General features: G+C 48.0%; 8 protein-coding genes across 8 annotated transcripts; 5 read left to right on the top strand and 3 right to left on the bottom strand.

Moving 5' to 3' along the window:
* Nucleotides 1-243: 243 nt before the first annotated feature.
* On the bottom strand, nt 244-978 carry F9C07_4382 (putative DNA polymerase delta subunit 4; the record flags this gene model as incomplete). The annotated part of the gene is made up of 3 exons (XM_041291582.1): nt 244-387; nt 473-540; nt 615-978. The coding sequence occupies 3 exons, from the start codon at nt 976-978 to the stop codon at nt 244-246; spliced, it is 576 nt and encodes a 191-aa protein (XP_041144062.1).
* Nucleotides 979-1,486: 508 nt separating this feature from the next.
* Nucleotides 1,487-5,214, top strand: F9C07_2281484 (arrestin domain protein). Its single transcript, XM_041291598.2, has 3 exons — nt 1,487-2,870; nt 2,932-3,816; nt 3,880-5,214. The coding sequence occupies exons 1-3, from the start codon at nt 2,793-2,795 to the stop codon at nt 4,120-4,122; spliced, it is 1,206 nt and encodes a 401-aa protein (XP_041144063.2). The 5' UTR covers nt 1,487-2,792; the 3' UTR covers nt 4,123-5,214.
* A 221-nt stretch (nt 5,215-5,435) lies between these two features.
* Nucleotides 5,436-6,919, top strand: F9C07_4384 (putative tRNA splicing endonuclease subunit; the record flags this gene model as incomplete). Its single annotated transcript, XM_041291599.1, has 3 exons — nt 5,436-5,551; nt 5,617-6,404; nt 6,459-6,919. 3 exons carry the CDS (start codon nt 5,436-5,438, stop codon nt 6,917-6,919), a joined length of 1,365 nt encoding a protein of 454 aa, XP_041144065.1.
* A 602-nt stretch (nt 6,920-7,521) lies between these two features.
* Nucleotides 7,522-7,937, bottom strand: F9C07_4385 (putative transcriptional elongation regulator Elc1/Elongin C; the record flags this gene model as incomplete). The annotated part of the gene is made up of 2 exons (XM_041291584.1): nt 7,522-7,709; nt 7,814-7,937. 2 exons carry the CDS (start codon nt 7,935-7,937, stop codon nt 7,522-7,524), a joined length of 312 nt encoding a protein of 103 aa, XP_041144066.1.
* A 424-nt stretch (nt 7,938-8,361) lies between these two features.
* Nucleotides 8,362-9,472, top strand: F9C07_4386 (3-oxoacyl-acyl carrier protein reductase; the record flags this gene model as incomplete). Its single annotated transcript, XM_041291600.1, has 2 exons — nt 8,362-8,838; nt 8,930-9,472. The coding sequence occupies 2 exons, from the start codon at nt 8,362-8,364 to the stop codon at nt 9,470-9,472; spliced, it is 1,020 nt and encodes a 339-aa protein (XP_041144067.1).
* A 400-nt stretch (nt 9,473-9,872) lies between these two features.
* On the bottom strand, nt 9,873-12,339 carry F9C07_4387 (putative ubiquitin-like activating enzyme; the record flags this gene model as incomplete). Its single annotated transcript, XM_071511215.1, has 10 exons — nt 9,873-10,146; nt 10,215-10,558; nt 10,614-10,726; nt 10,784-10,989; nt 11,016-11,295; nt 11,354-11,418; nt 11,471-11,595; nt 11,660-11,896; nt 12,037-12,207; nt 12,280-12,339. 10 exons carry the CDS (start codon nt 12,337-12,339, stop codon nt 9,873-9,875), a joined length of 1,875 nt encoding a protein of 624 aa, XP_071364813.1.
* A 502-nt stretch (nt 12,340-12,841) lies between these two features.
* Nucleotides 12,842-16,033, top strand: F9C07_1371534 (cobyrinic acid a,c-diamide synthase). The gene is made up of 4 exons (XM_041291571.2): nt 12,842-14,550; nt 14,623-14,777; nt 14,840-15,071; nt 15,154-16,033. The coding sequence occupies exons 1-4, from the start codon at nt 14,133-14,135 to the stop codon at nt 15,597-15,599; spliced, it is 1,251 nt and encodes a 416-aa protein (XP_041144069.1). The 5' UTR covers nt 12,842-14,132; the 3' UTR covers nt 15,600-16,033.
* On the top strand, nt 16,034-17,360 carry F9C07_1371535 (uncharacterized protein). The gene is made up of 3 exons (XM_041291572.2): nt 16,034-16,844; nt 16,907-17,067; nt 17,119-17,360. Exons 1-3 carry the CDS (start codon nt 16,468-16,470, stop codon nt 17,205-17,207), a joined length of 627 nt encoding a protein of 208 aa, XP_041144070.1. The 5' UTR covers nt 16,034-16,467; the 3' UTR covers nt 17,208-17,360.
* Nucleotides 17,361-17,500: the final 140 nt, after the last annotated feature.

Raw genomic sequence — 17,500 nt, forward strand, 5'->3', positions numbered from 1 at the left:
TGCATAGTTGGATAGGACTTTTCACGCTACCAACGAGTAGGTGCGCAATTTAATGAAATGCAAGATGAAATCCATTATGAACTTGGGTCACACAACCAATGATGTGAGCATCCAAGTTACCGCAATCGAGGGTATGTATATACAGTATCTTCCCAACGCCCTGCTCCGAATACCAAACCAACGCCATATATCTTCGACACTCATCCGTTCCAGATGGGGCTATCTGTACAATGGAGTAGTGGTTCAGGACAGAAGCTCATCAACGTATGCCCTCTGTTTGATATCATCCTTGTGTTTGAGTAGCACGGCCAAGACCTCAATTGGGGGGTTGAGATTCAAAGAATTCGCGCGTCTCCATCGCTTCAACCGAGCAATTCCAATGCAAGGCTAGATATCAGTCAGCTAGTCGTTCTCCTTGAGCACCAGAGAATGTTGGGCTCCTTAGAACTTATGATGGACTAAGCGAACGTACCCCAAATTGACTGGAAAGATCGAAATGTCGCAGGATCTTCTCATGTAGGGTGAGATCTTGCTGGTGAACTGGCATGCATACTGTTAGCGTTTGACTCTGCAACGTGTAGCTATGATCGGAAATGAATCGGGTGAACACTAACACCGAGGTCCCCTTCTCTTCTCTTCCTCTTTCCTCCAGTATTGTTGTAAGTCCTTCTCAGTAATTTTGATGGCCTTTTCGTCTTCTTTCGACAACGGCTGTTCAATCTCCGCTTGCGCTTGTTGCCTCACGGCCAGCTCTGCCACATGCGGCTGCGAGGGCTCGGTGGGCGTAACCGACACTTGTTCAGGCTCCGGGACCTTCTCAGAAATAGAGGCGATGACTGGTTCAAGGTCTTTGGTCTTCTGCGTTTGCGTCGGTGTCGCCGATGGCTTGGTTACTCTGGACTTGGATCCAAATGAGAGGGTGGCCTGGTTAGAGCGGGTGGCCGTGGCCCGGCCACCGCGACGACGAGTGGGAGGCATTTTTGCGATATATGTGCACTATAGAATGGAGTTGTTGCAGAAATATAGTCGGAGTCTACAAGGTACTAATGTGCAGGGTGGAGAGAAAGATCGGGTCTGGGGTCAAACCGGTACTGTGTAGTTCGAAGATAGTGGGGACATCGATGTCATAAAGTTTGGGTTGGTTGTTGCACATGGCAACCGAAACCCTCAGTATCGGATATGGCAGTTGGGTGAGAAGTGGAAGCTCTCACTGAGTATAATATATTAGTATAATTTTTTACTCTACAGGAAGCTTTCTCTATAAGTATACGTCTTCTTTTTCTTCGTATTTTATTTTTTGTTTTCTTTGTTGTCGTCCAGGTTATACATACTTGCGGTAGTTCCAAGCAACATACGAAAGTATTTTGTCTTGTCCGAATGCGGCTACTCAGGAATAGTCACAACCCTATACGATTAGTTAAAGCGAAAAATAGTGATACTAGTGATAGATATGAAGTTAGAAGACAAGCCACTTAATTTTCAATATCAAAAGCTGGACAGTAATTTCTCGTCCTCGAGTGATCTACGATAGTAATATGTCACCCCGCATTCTGAGTAATAGCAGCCTAATAGTCATCACGTTCCGGGGGATCCTAGCGAGTGTCCAGGCCTCAGCATCAATCGGCTTCCGACACTACCTCTCTATCCTTCCAATGTGGCTATTAACACCCGCGACCTCGCTAACATGCCGGCAGAGGAGCAATCGAGCGACTATACTCGCTATGTGAAACATGTGTATATGTGTACACCATACCCTGATACAATAAAGATTGTTACAAGATCGAGTGTGGCCTTTTTCTGTTTGTTGGACAGTTTTCATTGATCCTGTTACTCGTAGTAAAATAGACATGAATCGATTATGACGTAAGGACCAAAGAGTGAAGAAGTTGATAGCACTCAATCCTTGATTACCTTTCATGATAGCTGCCTGATGTGTCACTAAGGAGTTAAGACTACCGCGTTGTTGTCTCTAGTATTTGCTGAGACATGCATATGTACATGGAGGGGGCTGTTCACAGGGCAGTGACAGGGCGTCGAGGCCAATGAGACATTTCAGCCTTGTTGGGTCTGGTGGGTTCGAGATGCGAAGTGTACCAGTGGTTCACCGAGTCTTATTTATAAAAAAAAAAAGAGGGCCTGGGTATGATGGCAGTATTGCTTGACCTTCCGTCAAGGAGGATATCGAGAAAATCGAATAAATTCGGAGTGAAAGATAGAATAGTAAATATGTGGCTCTCGTATTCATGGAAATGAGTTGTTGCCGATCCGCTGACGGAAGAGAGTGCATGGTAACCCGGAAAGGGTTGGCAAAGCCGCCGATCGAATCGAGGCTCGACAAGAGGTACTTGTTGTAGCCGCCGCAATCGACTTGCTCCTCAATCACAACTTCCACCCACCCCCACATAGGCGGCTATTCAGCACCTATTCCTGCGCCCTTTTACGCTTATTTCAAAATTCCCCGGTTTCACTTACCCAAAGCCTGAGACATCTGCGCCTTTTGGCTTCGATACTTGCCAATCGAACAATCCCGTACGTCGTCTGCGATCCACTGGGAAAGTGCTCCGTTTCTTGGGTCGTCCGAGCGCTTCTCCAGGACAACACAAGCCGCTTACCGCAACTGCGCCATCGCAAAAGCTTCGGCGCAAGGCGATCGAGCGGAATACGCTGGCCCATCCGGTCTCTATGAGCCTTTCAAGGAGTTTGAGGTCGTCGAGGTCGCATACCCCCCGGATAAGCTCCGGAGCGCATCCCTCTCAGCCGCCCCATGGTGGTGCGGGTGTAGCGCTCTCAGCATGGCCGCCTTCGTGCGAGTGTCGGGGCCGCCGAATGGCAACTTTCTGATCGGATATCCAGGTATATCCGCAACTATGGTGAGTGTTAGCCTTCCCTCCCCTTCATATGGCATGAGCGTCGCAATAACCGGTTGACTAGCCTCGCATCGAAGGCAAAGTTGAGATCAGACCTAGTGTCGGCATTACGGCTCCCGTCAATATATCCCTCGTTACCATTTACCTCCAACGTCGTGAGACAATACACCCTTCGGCGGATTCCGTTACTAAGAAACACCTGGCCCCTCCTCGGAAAGAGACTACAGATCTCGTGGGCAAGGAGATGCTGCTTTTTCGCTGCCCTGCCGGTCGAGAATACGAGGAGGTCATTTCTATGGACCTGCCTTTCGTCCTTTTCATCCCCTTCGGGCGCGGTGGGCAAGATGCGTCTCGGCGAGTCCCCCCGGCGAGTTTACAGCTTCCGAGTCGAACGGCGGAGACATACTACGAGATTGTGGTGACGGTCCAACAAGGACATTCAGATCAGAGAAAACACATGTTTCCAGTGCCAATCGCACGCTACGATACACTCTCTACATTTGGGATGTATAACCGTCCCGAGGCAGCAGAACGGGTATCGGATCACTTAGTCACTCTGGGCATCTCATTACCCCGATGGTCCTATGGCCCACTTGACCCAGTGAGTGTCTACGTCAAACTATCGCCAAACCCGGATTGGATGAGCAAAGCTCGAAAGGTTACAATAAGCAAGATCACTATTGGTATCGACGAAGAAATTATATATAATCACCAGGGTGATGAACCGCAGAGGAAAGTGAAAACCTTAACAAAGCGAACTGAGCATATTGGAATGAAGCTGCCACCGTCCGGCTTCCTAACAAACCTCGGCTTAGTATTTCCAGCGAAGGATATGCGAGATGCCGAGGGAATACTTCCCAGAGGGAAACCTGCTTTTCCGATGTATGCAGTGAGCGGGTTCACGACCACCGCAAGCCTTTATAAGATTGAGTACTACTTAACGGTAAAGGTTCGTATTTTAGTTCGACCGCACCCTTCCGAATATTTAGTAGGTGAAGCTCACTGGCCATAGGCCCACTTGACATCTGCAAGGGATATTGTTATTCGACAGCCAATAGTAGTTTGCCCTCTTGATCATGCCGGGTGTAAAGAAGAAATGGAGGCTATTGAGCAGGCCGCTCGAGATGCTGTCCATGTGAACCCAGATAACCCCATGCTGCCCTTACCCTCGATAATACGACCCAGTGACCCTAACGCTCTTCGTCATCTCGGAGTAGCCATTGTCGGTAACCAGAAGAAGCCTTTGATCGATTGAGCAGAGGCAATGACCAAACTCTTGGATATCCTCATTGGGAGTCCGATGTCTTGCTCAATTTCGGTGGTGGAGGTTTCCACTCTTGCTACACCAAATATACAAGATAGGGCTCAGCCTGCACTGCGAGATTCGCGTGCAATCCCCAGCTCGCAAGAAAGCCGAGCAAGATCACGTTTCACGAATGCATGGGTCCCGGAGTTATTTGTTGCATGGTATTCATGATAGCCTTTGTATTTCGTCTTCGCTGGCCGGGAGGAAAACGGGGTGTTTGGGTTTGATTAGCATTAGGGAGGGATCCTGTTGGTCAGGGGTCACTTGTTTTTCCGATATCATTCCCTAACTGTGTACGCTCAATCTAATATGTAAGATCTACTGGTAGAGTCTAAGAATCAACCAAGCGCATCTATGCACAAGGATTGACCTCGTGAGTAGAAGACAAGCAACAGGACAGAACCTCGGCTTGGTAATCTCTGCATCAGTTTTGGAGGCAATTCTGGCCTGGGTACATGCTTCTCTCCTACAAGGGGATATCACGACTGCATCCGCAGTTTGGTATGGCTTTTCTCTATCCCAGTGAGATTTTCTTGTCTCCTAGTGAGCGGTATTCTTCATCTAGTACCCTCTATGCCCCTTTCGTATCTCAAATGTGCGCAGATGCTAATATTGGGTAGGGAGTGGACTCTGAGTACTTTGTCGGTGGGCCTACTTCCCAATCTCCAAGAAACCCATTGCCAAACTCAGCGTATCCGGATCCAAAGAAAGAGAGCTCTGCTTTCGGTCGCTTTCGATGTTCCGAAGGCAATCTTTGAGAATTTCTAGAACGGTCTGGTATTGTTTGGAAGAGGAACCGAAAGTAGTCAGCGCATTGTTGAGATTAACGGAGATCTAATGAGCCAGCCAAATAATTAATGAGGGGTTCGCTGCGAAAGTGCGAAAGATAAGGATACACACCTGGGTAAGAATCTCGTTGTACTTGACGCTGTTGTCTATGATATTTAGGTCCATGGGTACTCAGTACCAGCCCATGTGCCCATGGACAGAGGATAAGAGTGAGTGTGTGGTGAAAGGGAAACAATAGAACTTCCCCGCGGTGGGAAAGTGGAACTGATCAACTCTGATAAGCTCGGGCCACCCGAGATTTTTATCGCCAATCGATCTCCGGGAAATTTACCTTGACCACTCACTTGCTCCCTCGAGCTCTAGACCTCTTCCTTACGTCTTGACCGGGCTCCACCTGATGCAGGGTCCCTGAAGCTTTTTTCATATTCGATTAACGGTTCCTACATAGACCCGAAGCTACTATAAGCATCACAATGGCCGACACAGACGAAGCCGCCATCCACCTCCCATCGCATGACTCCGCGGCGCACATCGACACGGACTTGTCCGATGAGACGCAGGACTTTCGCATGTTAAGCAATCTCTCATTGTTAGTGTTACTTGATCCTAATTCATTCGTTATAGAGTTATATCATGAACTGACTCGGAGAATAGCCTCGCAGATACCTCGCAAGCTACACTCCCAAAGCGCGGTGAAAAGGACTTCGAACCGAACCCAACCCTCTACCAAGCCGATATCCTAGATGCCTCACGTCAGGCCATGCACAATGCCCTCGCACATCCGCGGTTACACAATCCAAAGAACCAGATCATTGGCATCTACGCGCCCGATGGACCTGCTCCGCCTCGATCGGTCGCTACGCCGAAAACCCTAGACACCATTGCAGAGAACGATACTCCAGCGCAGACCGCCGAGGCGGAGGAAAGTCAATCTAAGAAGCCCGCAGGAACCGGGACAAACGTTCATCCGGATTCCTGCGTCTACGTAACAAACCCGAAGGGACAGTTTTTCAAGAATATGGGTCGCGCAGATCGGTGGGGTCGCATCTGGCTTCTGCCGGAGGAAGCTTTGTATATGCTTGAGCGAGGCAGTCTGGATGTTAGGTGGCCGCGGTCAGCAACGGGATGCGAGGATGATGGTGAGACGGAGGATTCCGGGATCCCAATGAGCTTGCAGGCTGCGTATGCGTGTTTCATTGGACATGGGGGTTTGACGGTCGATCGGTTTTCTGTCTACTCCGGATTGAGAAGGCTGGGTTACACACTCATTCGAGCCCCTGGGTGGTACGACGAGGCAGAGGAAGAGTTTGAGGACCCAGAATCGACCAAGCGACAAGGTCCTGGTCTGGCGGGAATCTATGGGCGGTTTATGGACTGGCTGCATAGCTCTACTACTACGGCTGTAGGGCCTGTTGCTGGTCTTGGGATCCATCGGAATTACAGTAAGTACAACTAGAAATGTGTCTGCATCGCGGCTCCATTTTAACGCTGTATAGATGATATCTACCGCAAGCTTTCGATAATTCCTTTCTACGATCCTACAGCTCCTCTGTCCCAAAACCCGCAGACGAAGCCGCCATTCCGCGTTGTCTTCCATGTCTACAAACCTTCTACTCCTTTCCGCAAATCTGCTCCTCCTGCACCGGACTTTAGAGTCGCGGTCGTCAATGCTCGTACGCACACTACTGTGCCTACGCTAGCTCAACTTGGCACTCTCCTCGAGAGCACACCCTTAGATCCGCCAAAAGGCGAGAAGATGGAAAGAAACCTCTACATGCGACTCCGACATGGATACCGGAACGTCGTCCTGGCGGTTGTCGACCAAGGCGTCGTAAGCTACCTCCGGGTCGCCGATGCAGCGTTTGGAAAGGAAAAGCTATACAATAGACCTGCTCCTTCCGGGAACAAAAGGGGTGCGAATCCTCGCAACCCCCGGCCGAAGCCTAAGGGCCGGTGACGCCCATCATTATTGGCGATGATCCTGGTTTATTGATACACAAGATACAGACATATACGGCGCTATCGAACTATGAGGCGACAGCAAGGCCGATTTGGTTATGAATCCATACTACTCTTGGTATACCATAAAGTATGGTATGAAGCAGAAATGTCTCCCCAGGAATAGGGTCCTGATCTCCATGGCGAAGAGGGACGAAGACCTAGTAGAAGAGGGAGCAATGACGTAATCTGCCATCATCTTTAGAACGTCCGTCTATGGTGAAGGAAGACCAGGCGTAGATGCTCAGATGGCGTGTGATATTCACAAGGAACGAACAAGGGCGTGGTTACTCATATCGGAATATGAGATATAATGTTCATGTTATACCTTTTATCCTTTTCCATAGTCTTCAGGAAACGATATTCTAGTGTCAAGCGGATAAACCCATATATACACGAGACCCAACGCCATGTACTTTGTTCCACTGTTAAACTCCTCCGCAAATAATAATCGAATAATAAAGATCATCTAAATCGTAACGCATAAGAGCAGGTAGACCCCTAAGTCCTTATTAGCTCGGCACCCAAATAGAATCGATCCTTGACATACGGAGGCGAAAATCAGGTATCCAGATAATCCGCCGCCATCAACAACTCCAGACACAACTCCGGCGGAATTTCCATATCTGGAACATTTGACTGGTTCTTATTCTTCTCGTTGTAGCAAAAGTACTCGCAGACCTTCTCGAGGACGATTCCACTGATATTCTCCAGTATGCAGCGACCTGTCAATGCTTCGGCGAATTTACCTGTACAACGAAGCAATAGTAAGCACACAAGAACCCCAAAACAGAGCACAGCAAAGACCGAGGACGGATCAAAAGAAGCAAAAAAGGTAAAAGGGAAAACGAACTAGAAGGTTCCAGCATCCGACGTATCGTCCCAGAGACACAGGCCGCACTACGCGGAAGGACGAATTCAAACCCATCACCCGAGACCAACGTCACGAATTCCGAGTCGGTGGCCGATGAAGCCATTTTTCCCGTTAAGGTTGTGAGAACGGAGGTAATATGGGGAGGTGGATGGTAAGGTTGGATTGAGGATCAACGCGGGACATGACAAGAGACGCGGTCGTGACGGAAGTTTTAACTTTCTCCACGTGGTCTGTGCGGAAGCTTTCCGATGAACTGCTTTCTTAGTCTGTTTTAATTTCAATGTCACGCTTTGTATACTTCGTCTGGCATGTGTGCTTCTTGGATGACTGGGTGACCTGATTGCTTTCTTGTTGGTACGGCTGAAAGGAATTCAAGTTTCATTGATTATCTCCCTTGTCTTTATTTCAATCGTTTTGAGCATTTGTATACATTTCGTTCAGATTCAATGATAAACAACTGCGTTTCGTCTCTCTACATATAACTTAATTGAGACGTGACTTTGCCTGAAAGAGCACAAGAAACCAAAATGCAACCACTACACCTCAGCATGCGCAGTGCAGCAATGTCAATATCCCATCTCCCCTATCCGCGCCCTCAATACACCAGGCGCATATTGAACACAGCTCTCTCCACAGCCTACAATGCCCCACCAAGGTCACAAAGACGACCCCTCTCCTCCCAGACACCCAGCACCTCAGCGCGTCTCACCGGCCGGACCTGTATGATCACAGGCGGGACATCAGGAATTGGATTCGCAATCGCAAACCGATTCCTCCAAGAGGGCGCAGAGCGCATCATCCTCGTCGGACGATCGTACGAGCGTCTCCTCAAAGCCGCCACCAGACTCCAAGTCAATGACGAAGGCGCCCGAAACCAAGAAGCGGCTGATGAAACCGTACCAAAGTCACAGGGAACTTTAGTCGAATCATCGGATAGAATCAGTCTCCTTGTGGGTGATGTATCGGAGGCTGGGTCGTGGCTGCGTGAGCTAGAGAAGGCGATGGTATGTTATACTACATTCTCTTTCTTCATTATTTGGCTTTGTTATTGTGTATGGATAAATGTGTGAATGGGAGACTGACAAAGGATACTAGCAACCCGTCGATATCCTAATCAATGCAGCTGGGATCTCTAACTCCAATATTCTTCCCAAGACATCTCCTGAGGAAGTCTCACAAACCCTCCGGACAAATCTTGAAGGCGCGATCTTCACATCTCGCGCTCTTCTCCGTGCTTCTCTCCGTAACAGGTTAAAGGGCCGAACCGGCGAGACCCGACCCCCCTCGAAATGTATCATAAACATCTCGTCATTACTAGCGCTGAAAGGTGGAACCGGCGCGGTCTCATACGCTGCTTCGAAGGCGGGACTTCTTGGTCTCACCCGGTCATTAACAGTTGAAGCGACTGGTTCTCTGCGTAATGTGGTTGTGAGGTCGAATGCGATTGTGCCGGGGTATATTGAGACGCCGATGATTGCGGATTTTAGCGAGGGCCAGAATGAGAGGTTAAAGGAGAGCATTCCGCTGGGTCGGTTTGGGGCGCCAGAGGAGATTGCGGATGCGGCAGTGTTTTTGGCGGGCAATGAGTATGCGAATAACTGTGTTATTAATTTGGATGGGGGATTGAGTGCTGTGTAATCTACTCTATTATATCTGGGGTAGATTATGTGTATATTAGGCTGTTCAGAGTGCTTTAGTCCTTTGGGCTTTAATGGGTGTACGATAACTCAAGTATGATAACAAGTAAATTCATCGACTCATTCGTGTATCTTTGTTGAAACGCCAAGCCGAAGTATGCACATTATGACTTCGGTCAAACTGAATAGTACCAACGGTAATCCCTTCGTCCAATCTATTCGGAGCAAAAGCATGATATGTTACAGTAGATGGAAGGGGATAGAAGCAAAAAGAAGATATCTCTGGTGATCCACCCAAAGCCCAAGGAGCAACCAATGTGTAAGAAAGAAAACCAATGCATAGGGACATATGTCCGAAGTAGCGAGGACGCAGTTGGGCCCCATGTGCCTCTTTTATTCGTTCAGTCGTCAATGAGAATCGCACCTCCTTCCGTCTCATCTAAGACGATAGGATTCGATCCATCGCCGTCAGCGACAGACATACTGGCCACGCGTTTTGAACGGTCTTCGCCGTTGGAGAGGCCGGCTTCCTCGGCATTGCGCTTGCGTTTGTTCGGGTCCGAACTGCCATTAACGTGCTCGCCAACGGTAGGTGTAGGTGCCCGTGGTTTTCGGGGAATCTCAGGGACCTTTACTAAAGTGATTGGCTTTTGTTCTCCTGTTGAGGATTCGGGCCTATTCAGCTGTCAGTAATCTACTCAATCAAGTCGGTTGACTTCGGACCGAGGTAGCCGGAGACTTACTTCTCAGTCACAACAACTAGTTCAAGGTTCACACGCGGTTGTTCATCCTCCTCGTCTATAATCGTTATGAGGCTTTCATTGCTTACACCCAGTTCCGATAACTTCTTAGTTAAGTTATCTTCGAGGTCAGGGTCATAAATTGTGCCCAGCTCGTTGCTGACTGAAAGCTCTTCGCCGTACCCTAGCTGTAAGCGGAGGACATCCTGCACCAAGTCGTTTATGGTGGCCCGCTCCGGGTCAATCTTGACCCTGGCCTGGGCGACCGAGCAAACAGGACAGTTGGGGTTGGGTGGCTTTAAAGAATCGGAATTGATTGCACGGGCACCCGACCGTTCGAGGAAGATCTATTTCGCACGAGTTCAATACAAGGCCACATGAGTAAAGCGAAAGAAAACTTACCATTTTGGCATGCGCGTAGTCATCCTTCAAGACCTTGAATGCCTGTAGAACACAGAGACCAGCAGTCATAGCGTTTGTGGTCGCGATTGCTGGTATGATATTACCGGCCATCTCTGCTCACAGTCAGCAAACCTTGGCTGTGTCACGGTGGTCATTGCGAAAGCACTTACGTTTCGTGTCAAACTTTGATTTGGGCTCAATTCCGAATATCGTCGCTCGCAGGTTAGCACTAGCGGTGACAAAGTCCAGCGTATCCACATCGTCCTTATCAAACACTAGGATGGGTTTGACGTCGCTCTTTGTTGTATCTAGAAGTGTCTTCAACCTTTTACTCAGTCGATCCAAGCTGCGATAAATGTCAGTCAAAAGAATAACACTTGTTGAACGAGGGATAAGTCTAACCTGTCCTTAAAAACGACCAAGTCCTCGGCCAAAGTCCAGACTTTTTGATCGTTACAGGAAATTGTAGGCTCAATTGTCGAAGTCTCTTCCTGTATCTTCTCAAAGTCCAGGGGTTCCGGGGCCTTCCGCATCTTCCACATATCCTCCATACCACGTAGTCGGTCTATGTCCTCCTTGAAAACCTTTGTGAATACTTTGTGAGCGAATTCAGGGGAGCCCATTGATTCGCGGATTTCCTTGAGAGCCTGTGCCTCTTTTCGTAGATTCGCAATCTCTTCCGCTGGGCAGAGTTAGCGATATTGCCCAAGACTGTATGGAAATTCACCAATATGACCCACCATTATTGACATCTTCAGTACTATCCAACTCTGGCGTCTCGTCCTCACTTGTCCCAAAAAGCTCGCTAGACCTGTTCAGTTTATATCTTGCTGAATATAACCCCTCCAATAACTTACGGGAAAAGATAGCTTTTCGCCCAGACGATACAATGAATAGGTTGGCTCGGTGTACTGCGGATAGTGCATACTGGGAATGACTTGGGGACTTCCTTCGAGTTGCAATCGTAGCATTCGGTTTGGCCCTGTCGGTGGTCAATTAAGCCCAGCACACCCATGTGGACGAATCGGGTCGCCCCCATATCCTACCTTCTTGATAACCTGAACCTGACCGTTAAATCCGGTAGTTCCGCTCTCGATCAATGGCACATCAGCCGCTAGACACATCCTGTTGACATGACGACGGGCGTCTAGGTTGTCAAGCGCATTGAAGACCACGTCGAAAGTCGCGAACCAATCCACGTTGAAACGGCTATCCTTGATGTTCGCATGATAGGCCTCGAGCTTTGCGCTTGGTTGGAACTTTTGGGCAACTTCCTTCGCGACCTGTGCTCAGGAAAAAACCTTCGTCAGCTTCGCTTCGTCGTGAGACGATGAAAGGTGCCGGAAGAGTATCAGGGTGGCACGTTGCGCAGGTGACGCCACGGGCGGGGCAGGATGGGTGGACGGTTCAGTGTGTGACGCACCAATGCCTTTGATTTTTTAATGTGTTCAAAGCGGAAGAGAAACTGACGATTCAAATTGCTCAGGTCGATGGTATCAAGATCGATGATGTGGATTTCGCCGAACCCAGAGAGCAAGAGGTTCTTTAGCAGCTCGCAGCCGATACCACCGGCGCCCACGAGGAGTACGCGCGACTAGAGAGGATGACATTAATTAGCTTCTAACATAAGAATAAGCACACATTCAGGGCCAGAAGAATTGAATACCTCTTTTAAGCGTCTGGACAAGGTCCCGAGCGAGCGCTTGGAGTAGGTGTCTCGCGGCATGATTGAGGGCGCGAGAGCGATGAGAAGGTGAAATGAGTGGCAGCTGAGGTCAGAACAGGGCGACAGTCATCGCCAAATGAGAGAGAATCCAGCAAGGAAAAATCAAACAGAGCGACGCTGCAGGGGAGGCAGAAATGAGCGAAAGTCCAGGGCCGGATGATTGATTTCGGGAAATGCGAAATGCGTCGGAGAAGCACCGCGCTTTAATTAGTCCCAATTTGGGGGCCTGGAATGGGCAATGACGACACCGCTGTCCGGAACACGAGACTTTCCTTCACTTCTTATATCCGTTATTTTCGTTCTTTTCTTTTTCGTCCTTTTACTAAATAAGAAAAGCTAGTCATGCATAATAGTGGTCCTACTAAAAGTATCGGACAGCGAATACGGTCAAACGATTGGACCCCAGCGCAATCAATCTGAATTGAATTTATTGGTCACCCTCGTTTTATGCTATATTTCTTGATCACATCAGATCAGTTCCGCTTATTGGCCATCCACCTTCCCACGTTCAACCGAAACGTACAGTAGCTTCCCTGCTAGGAAAAAGTACGTTCGATGGTATCTGTGGTGGGAGGACGGTGTACAGACATGCATTGTATAAGAGATTCGTCCATTTACATGATAGTCTCGATTCGTGTTCGGATACGGACCGGACCATGTTGTGAGTTCCAACGGGGGAATGAATACACTGCTGTTTAAGCCACACGTATTGGATAGAGTGACTGCAGCTAGTCATGTTTGAAATGGAGAGGTCTATCTACCATGGTACTTCAATCGTAACACAATCTCTAATCGGGGTATGTCCTCAACCGTAGAACATGGTGTTGGGAATGAATCCGACGAAGATATTATTAGAAGATCCTATCAATGATCATTAAATATATCATGAATATCTTCTTGACTCATACATTTCTCCAAGGCAATATTATTTGCTGGACCAAGCGTCCCGTTTCCGCCCACAGGAGAATCCAATGCAAGTCCCCGAAAAGAGACCATGAAAAGGATCGCTCATATTGTCCATACTTTGGCTAACTCATCCTCGTAAACCAGGGAAATAGGGAGGATGTGCCCGTGATTATCTGATAATACATACTAGTTGACTCCCCATTAGGCCTGGGCCTAGAATATCTTCAACACAATCATAGTAGCTTAGTAAGTGTATGTACCTTAGTGGGGAGTTGTTGCCTGTACCAATTTCCTACCTCTTTATACCTCCGGTACATCTATTCAGGTTCATTGATGGTGGGTGGGCCAATCGCATTGTCCATTTGGCTGACTAACCAGGGCCCTTTCAACCCAGGAAGAAAATAAAAAAAAAGAATTAATTTTCTTAGATGAGATCCATTATTATTGTTGCTGCAAGGGTCAATTTTTTTTCTGGTTCGATCACATTGTGCGTAAATGAAAGGGATTTCCGGGACCCATTTTTGAAAGTCCAGAAAGCAACCAAATTCAAAGGCATTTATGGGCCCTTATCAAATTAACAAAACTTGACTCTATTTTTGCCCAACTGATCGTCCACCAAAAGCAACCGGACTTTTTGCCTGATCGTCGCTTTTGGCTCAAAGCAGTACAAACGGTCGTGGGGAATTCGGTGCGCTAGTACTGTCGGTCTTTGTTCCCTCCTTTTTTTTTTCTGTGTCAATTATATCTGGCTCCCTGCTATTTCCCTCTCTGATCTCTTTGTCTATTTTTCTTTGACTATTACCCCTCTTAAAAAGTAAAAATTGGGTTTTCTTGGATAGTTTTTCCTGTTTATATCAAGGACCGGGACACAAGGGCACGGCACCACCATGTCGGACGACGAAGCAGACCCCGAATTGCTCGCTCTTTTACGCAAGTCCCTTGGGCTAGGAGGAGGGGCAGCAAACCCACGCGCAGCAGAAACTAAAGTTTTGGAAAATGCACAGTACGTCTTCGACAATGCTATTGACGTCGCATTGAACCCTTCCAAGACCAAAGAAGCTGCCGAGACGATCTGGCGCTTGATGCAGAAAAAGGAATACTCCACGCAGACATGGTCGGAACATGAATTGCATCCCAAGGCAAAGGATGAAAGTACCGTGGATTTCATTTTCGCCATGGATCTACTGAATTTCAGTTTCTGGTCGGAGCGCCCAGAGGAGAAACGCTTCGCTATTGAATATCGCGGCAAAAAGTGGACCGGATATTGGAGCTTAGTGGCTGCGTTGCAGAGGGCTTTGGATGAGGGTAGGTTCTACATATTTATTATTATCTAACCCGTGATTCCTTTTGGTGCGCTGTAAATGCTAAGACTTGCAGAGATCCCCATTACGAGCCCCTACTTCTGGGTGAATGAAGACGAATGTTCTGAGTCTATGCTCAAGCATGTGTTTCGATCGGTATCTGATGAGGAGATCCCTCTCCTGCAAGAGCGTCTCCAGTGCCTGCGAGAAGCAGGCCGGGTCTTATGTGAGGTATATTGAACCGCACCTGAAAACTAGTTGCCTATGTATGTTCTAACAGCTCTTTTATTCAGGACTTTGACGGTAGTTTCGTCAACTGTATCTATAACGCCAACTACTCAGCTGCGTCCCTCGTGAACCTCATGGCTGAGAGTTTCCCATGCTTTCGGGATGAAACTAGCTTTCAGGGACGGAGGGTCCGGCTCTATAAACGCGCACAGATCTTAGTTGCAGACCTGTGGGCCTGCTTCAATGGCGAGGGCCTTGGCGAATTCCATGATATTGACAAAATCACAATGTTTGCAGGTGCGCCCCACCCGTTCATCACCTCCATCTGCTACAATATCTCAAGTTTTGATGGGGAAGTTTCAAACTAACCACGATCCAGATTACCGAATCCCTCAAATACTAAACCATCTCGGCTGTCTTATGTACTCTCCACCTCTGGAAAGTCATATTCGTGACCTCAAACCGATCCCCAGTGGCTCTACCTGGGAGGTCGAACTGCGCGCAACCAGCATCTGGTGCGTCGAATTGATTAGACGAGAGATTGTGAAGAACCATCCAGACGCGAAACCCATAATAAAACCTACGCAACCCAACGGACATGCGGTCGGTGTGGACCGCCGCCAAAGCCTCACCACCTCGGCACTAGACGAACAGAGAAAGTGCACCACACAAAAACACATCACACAAATCAGCCCTGCTAAGCCCGCTTCTTCGGGCGTCAATGCAATCTTGATAGATTTTTTCCTGTATGACAGCATGAAAGAGTTAGAAAAAGACGGAAAGGAACAGGTTCCCCATCATCGCACAAGGAGTATTTGGTACTAAAGGTTAGAAACATTTTGCTTTACCTGTTCATTTTTGGTCAATATACCCTTGGCTACTATTGTTAGGGAATTGAGGTCTCCGGTTTCTCTGCTTTTCTTTTCTTTAGTTCTTTCTTTGCTTTTTGGGAGTTTTCATAGACATTATACCATCTATTCTTTGCTTATCTGAGTTGGTAGCAGCGATGCCTTTTTATGGATACCAGGTTGGTTTCCATCACTTTCAGTTTTGATGGCCATCTAGAGCCAATGACCCATGACCCACGACATAGAATTCCTTATGGCAATGTTATCTGACCCCCAGGGGACCGGCCGCGAATCCGAACTTTGCTAACTGTCCAACTTTATGTTCACGCCTCCTACTAAAAACCTCTTCCGGGAATATACTGGAAGCATTCATTCTTTATATCCAGCTACTTGCTATGGGCCTACATGGAGCACAGAAATCCGACATCCCGTTTGTTCAGTCAAGATTTGTCTACTGCGCCCCGTCCGGAGAAGATATAGAGGAGTAAAATTGCAGTTTCCAAAATTGACATCTAGAGTGAAGAATTCATAGGGCAGCCAGTTAACCCGTCGCCCAGCGCCCCGGCCAAGAACGACAAAAATAGAAGAATTGAAATAATGAGCATCTCATTCGATACCAATTGCAAACCAGAAAAGTATGAAACAGCCTCCCGACGCACTATACAATAACAAAGACATGCACGGCATAAACTTAGATCAGATAATTCTCCTTCAAGGCGCCGGGATGGAACTTATATAGAACTTATATCAACCTCCATCTGCCATCGTCAACCCTCACTTCCTTACAAGTTCCATCTTCCCTCAGTGACATACACCTTCGCTTTCAGGCCCAACAACCAGCAACGATGTACCGGAATCTAATCCTCCTCCTCGCCACCTACCTGGTAACACTGGCTGCCAGCCAAACCATCACCCCCGAAAACACACTCACAAACCCAGATCCAGGCGCCGTGCTACCTCGATCCGGCTTCCAAATACTACCCAAGAGGGCCCCTCCCAAGAAGACCCCTCCCAAAGTCTCACCCCTGCAACAGGAATGCAAAGACATCAAGATCAAAGAAGGACCCTCAGTTTCTAAAGGCCACTCAGCACAGCAACTCTTGACAGCATCTTGCAACGTCCCGGGGACGAACAAAAAGCAGTACTCCGAGCTGAGCCTGGACCGTTGTCTTGGGTGGCACAAGAACAATGACGGCAGTGGAAGACTTGTTGCACAGAAGCAGTACGTATACTATGCTACCCTTGTTTATTAACACGTCGTTGTGATAGGCTAACTGATACTAGTGGTGCTGGACTCTCCAAGGCAGGAGGGGAGTGCTCGACATGTCGGTATCTCAATTCAAACCCTAATATGCTATGCTACTGCGCGAAGGTGCGCGACAATGAGAAGACCTATATGAACCCGGCTACGGCTACGTGGACGGGTCCTGTGTTTTATAACTTGTGTAAGTGCTCTATGTCACATATATGGACTGTTTTCTGATTGAGGGATATAGTTGAGGCGCTCCAAGGCGGGATGTATTTGATAGAAATCAATCAGAAGGGGGTTCTCTCGTGCCATGGGATAGCCGGCGACGCCAAATAACACTCCCAAACACAGTTGGCAAGTTTGGAAGAGTGCCACAAAGAAAACTGTGCTTTATGTTGAAAGCTGAGTGGGACCTAGAGGGAGATGAAATGATATCAGGATTTTTATATAGATAAGACATTAAGATTGGGTTGGGTATAGAGACTCTATAATACAAATAGTAAGGTCTAATGAGACATAGTGTAGAACGGAGGCATTGATAATGTGAAGCAATCCAGAATACGCTAAGATAATAAGAAAGCAAGAACGATAGCCGACTTTGATAACTCCTATCCTCAAAAAGCGTTATC

This window comes from Aspergillus flavus, chromosome 3, assembly GCF_009017415.1.
Source record: "Aspergillus flavus chromosome 3, complete sequence".
Lineage (NCBI taxonomy): Eukaryota > Fungi > Ascomycota > Eurotiomycetes > Eurotiales > Aspergillaceae > Aspergillus > Aspergillus flavus.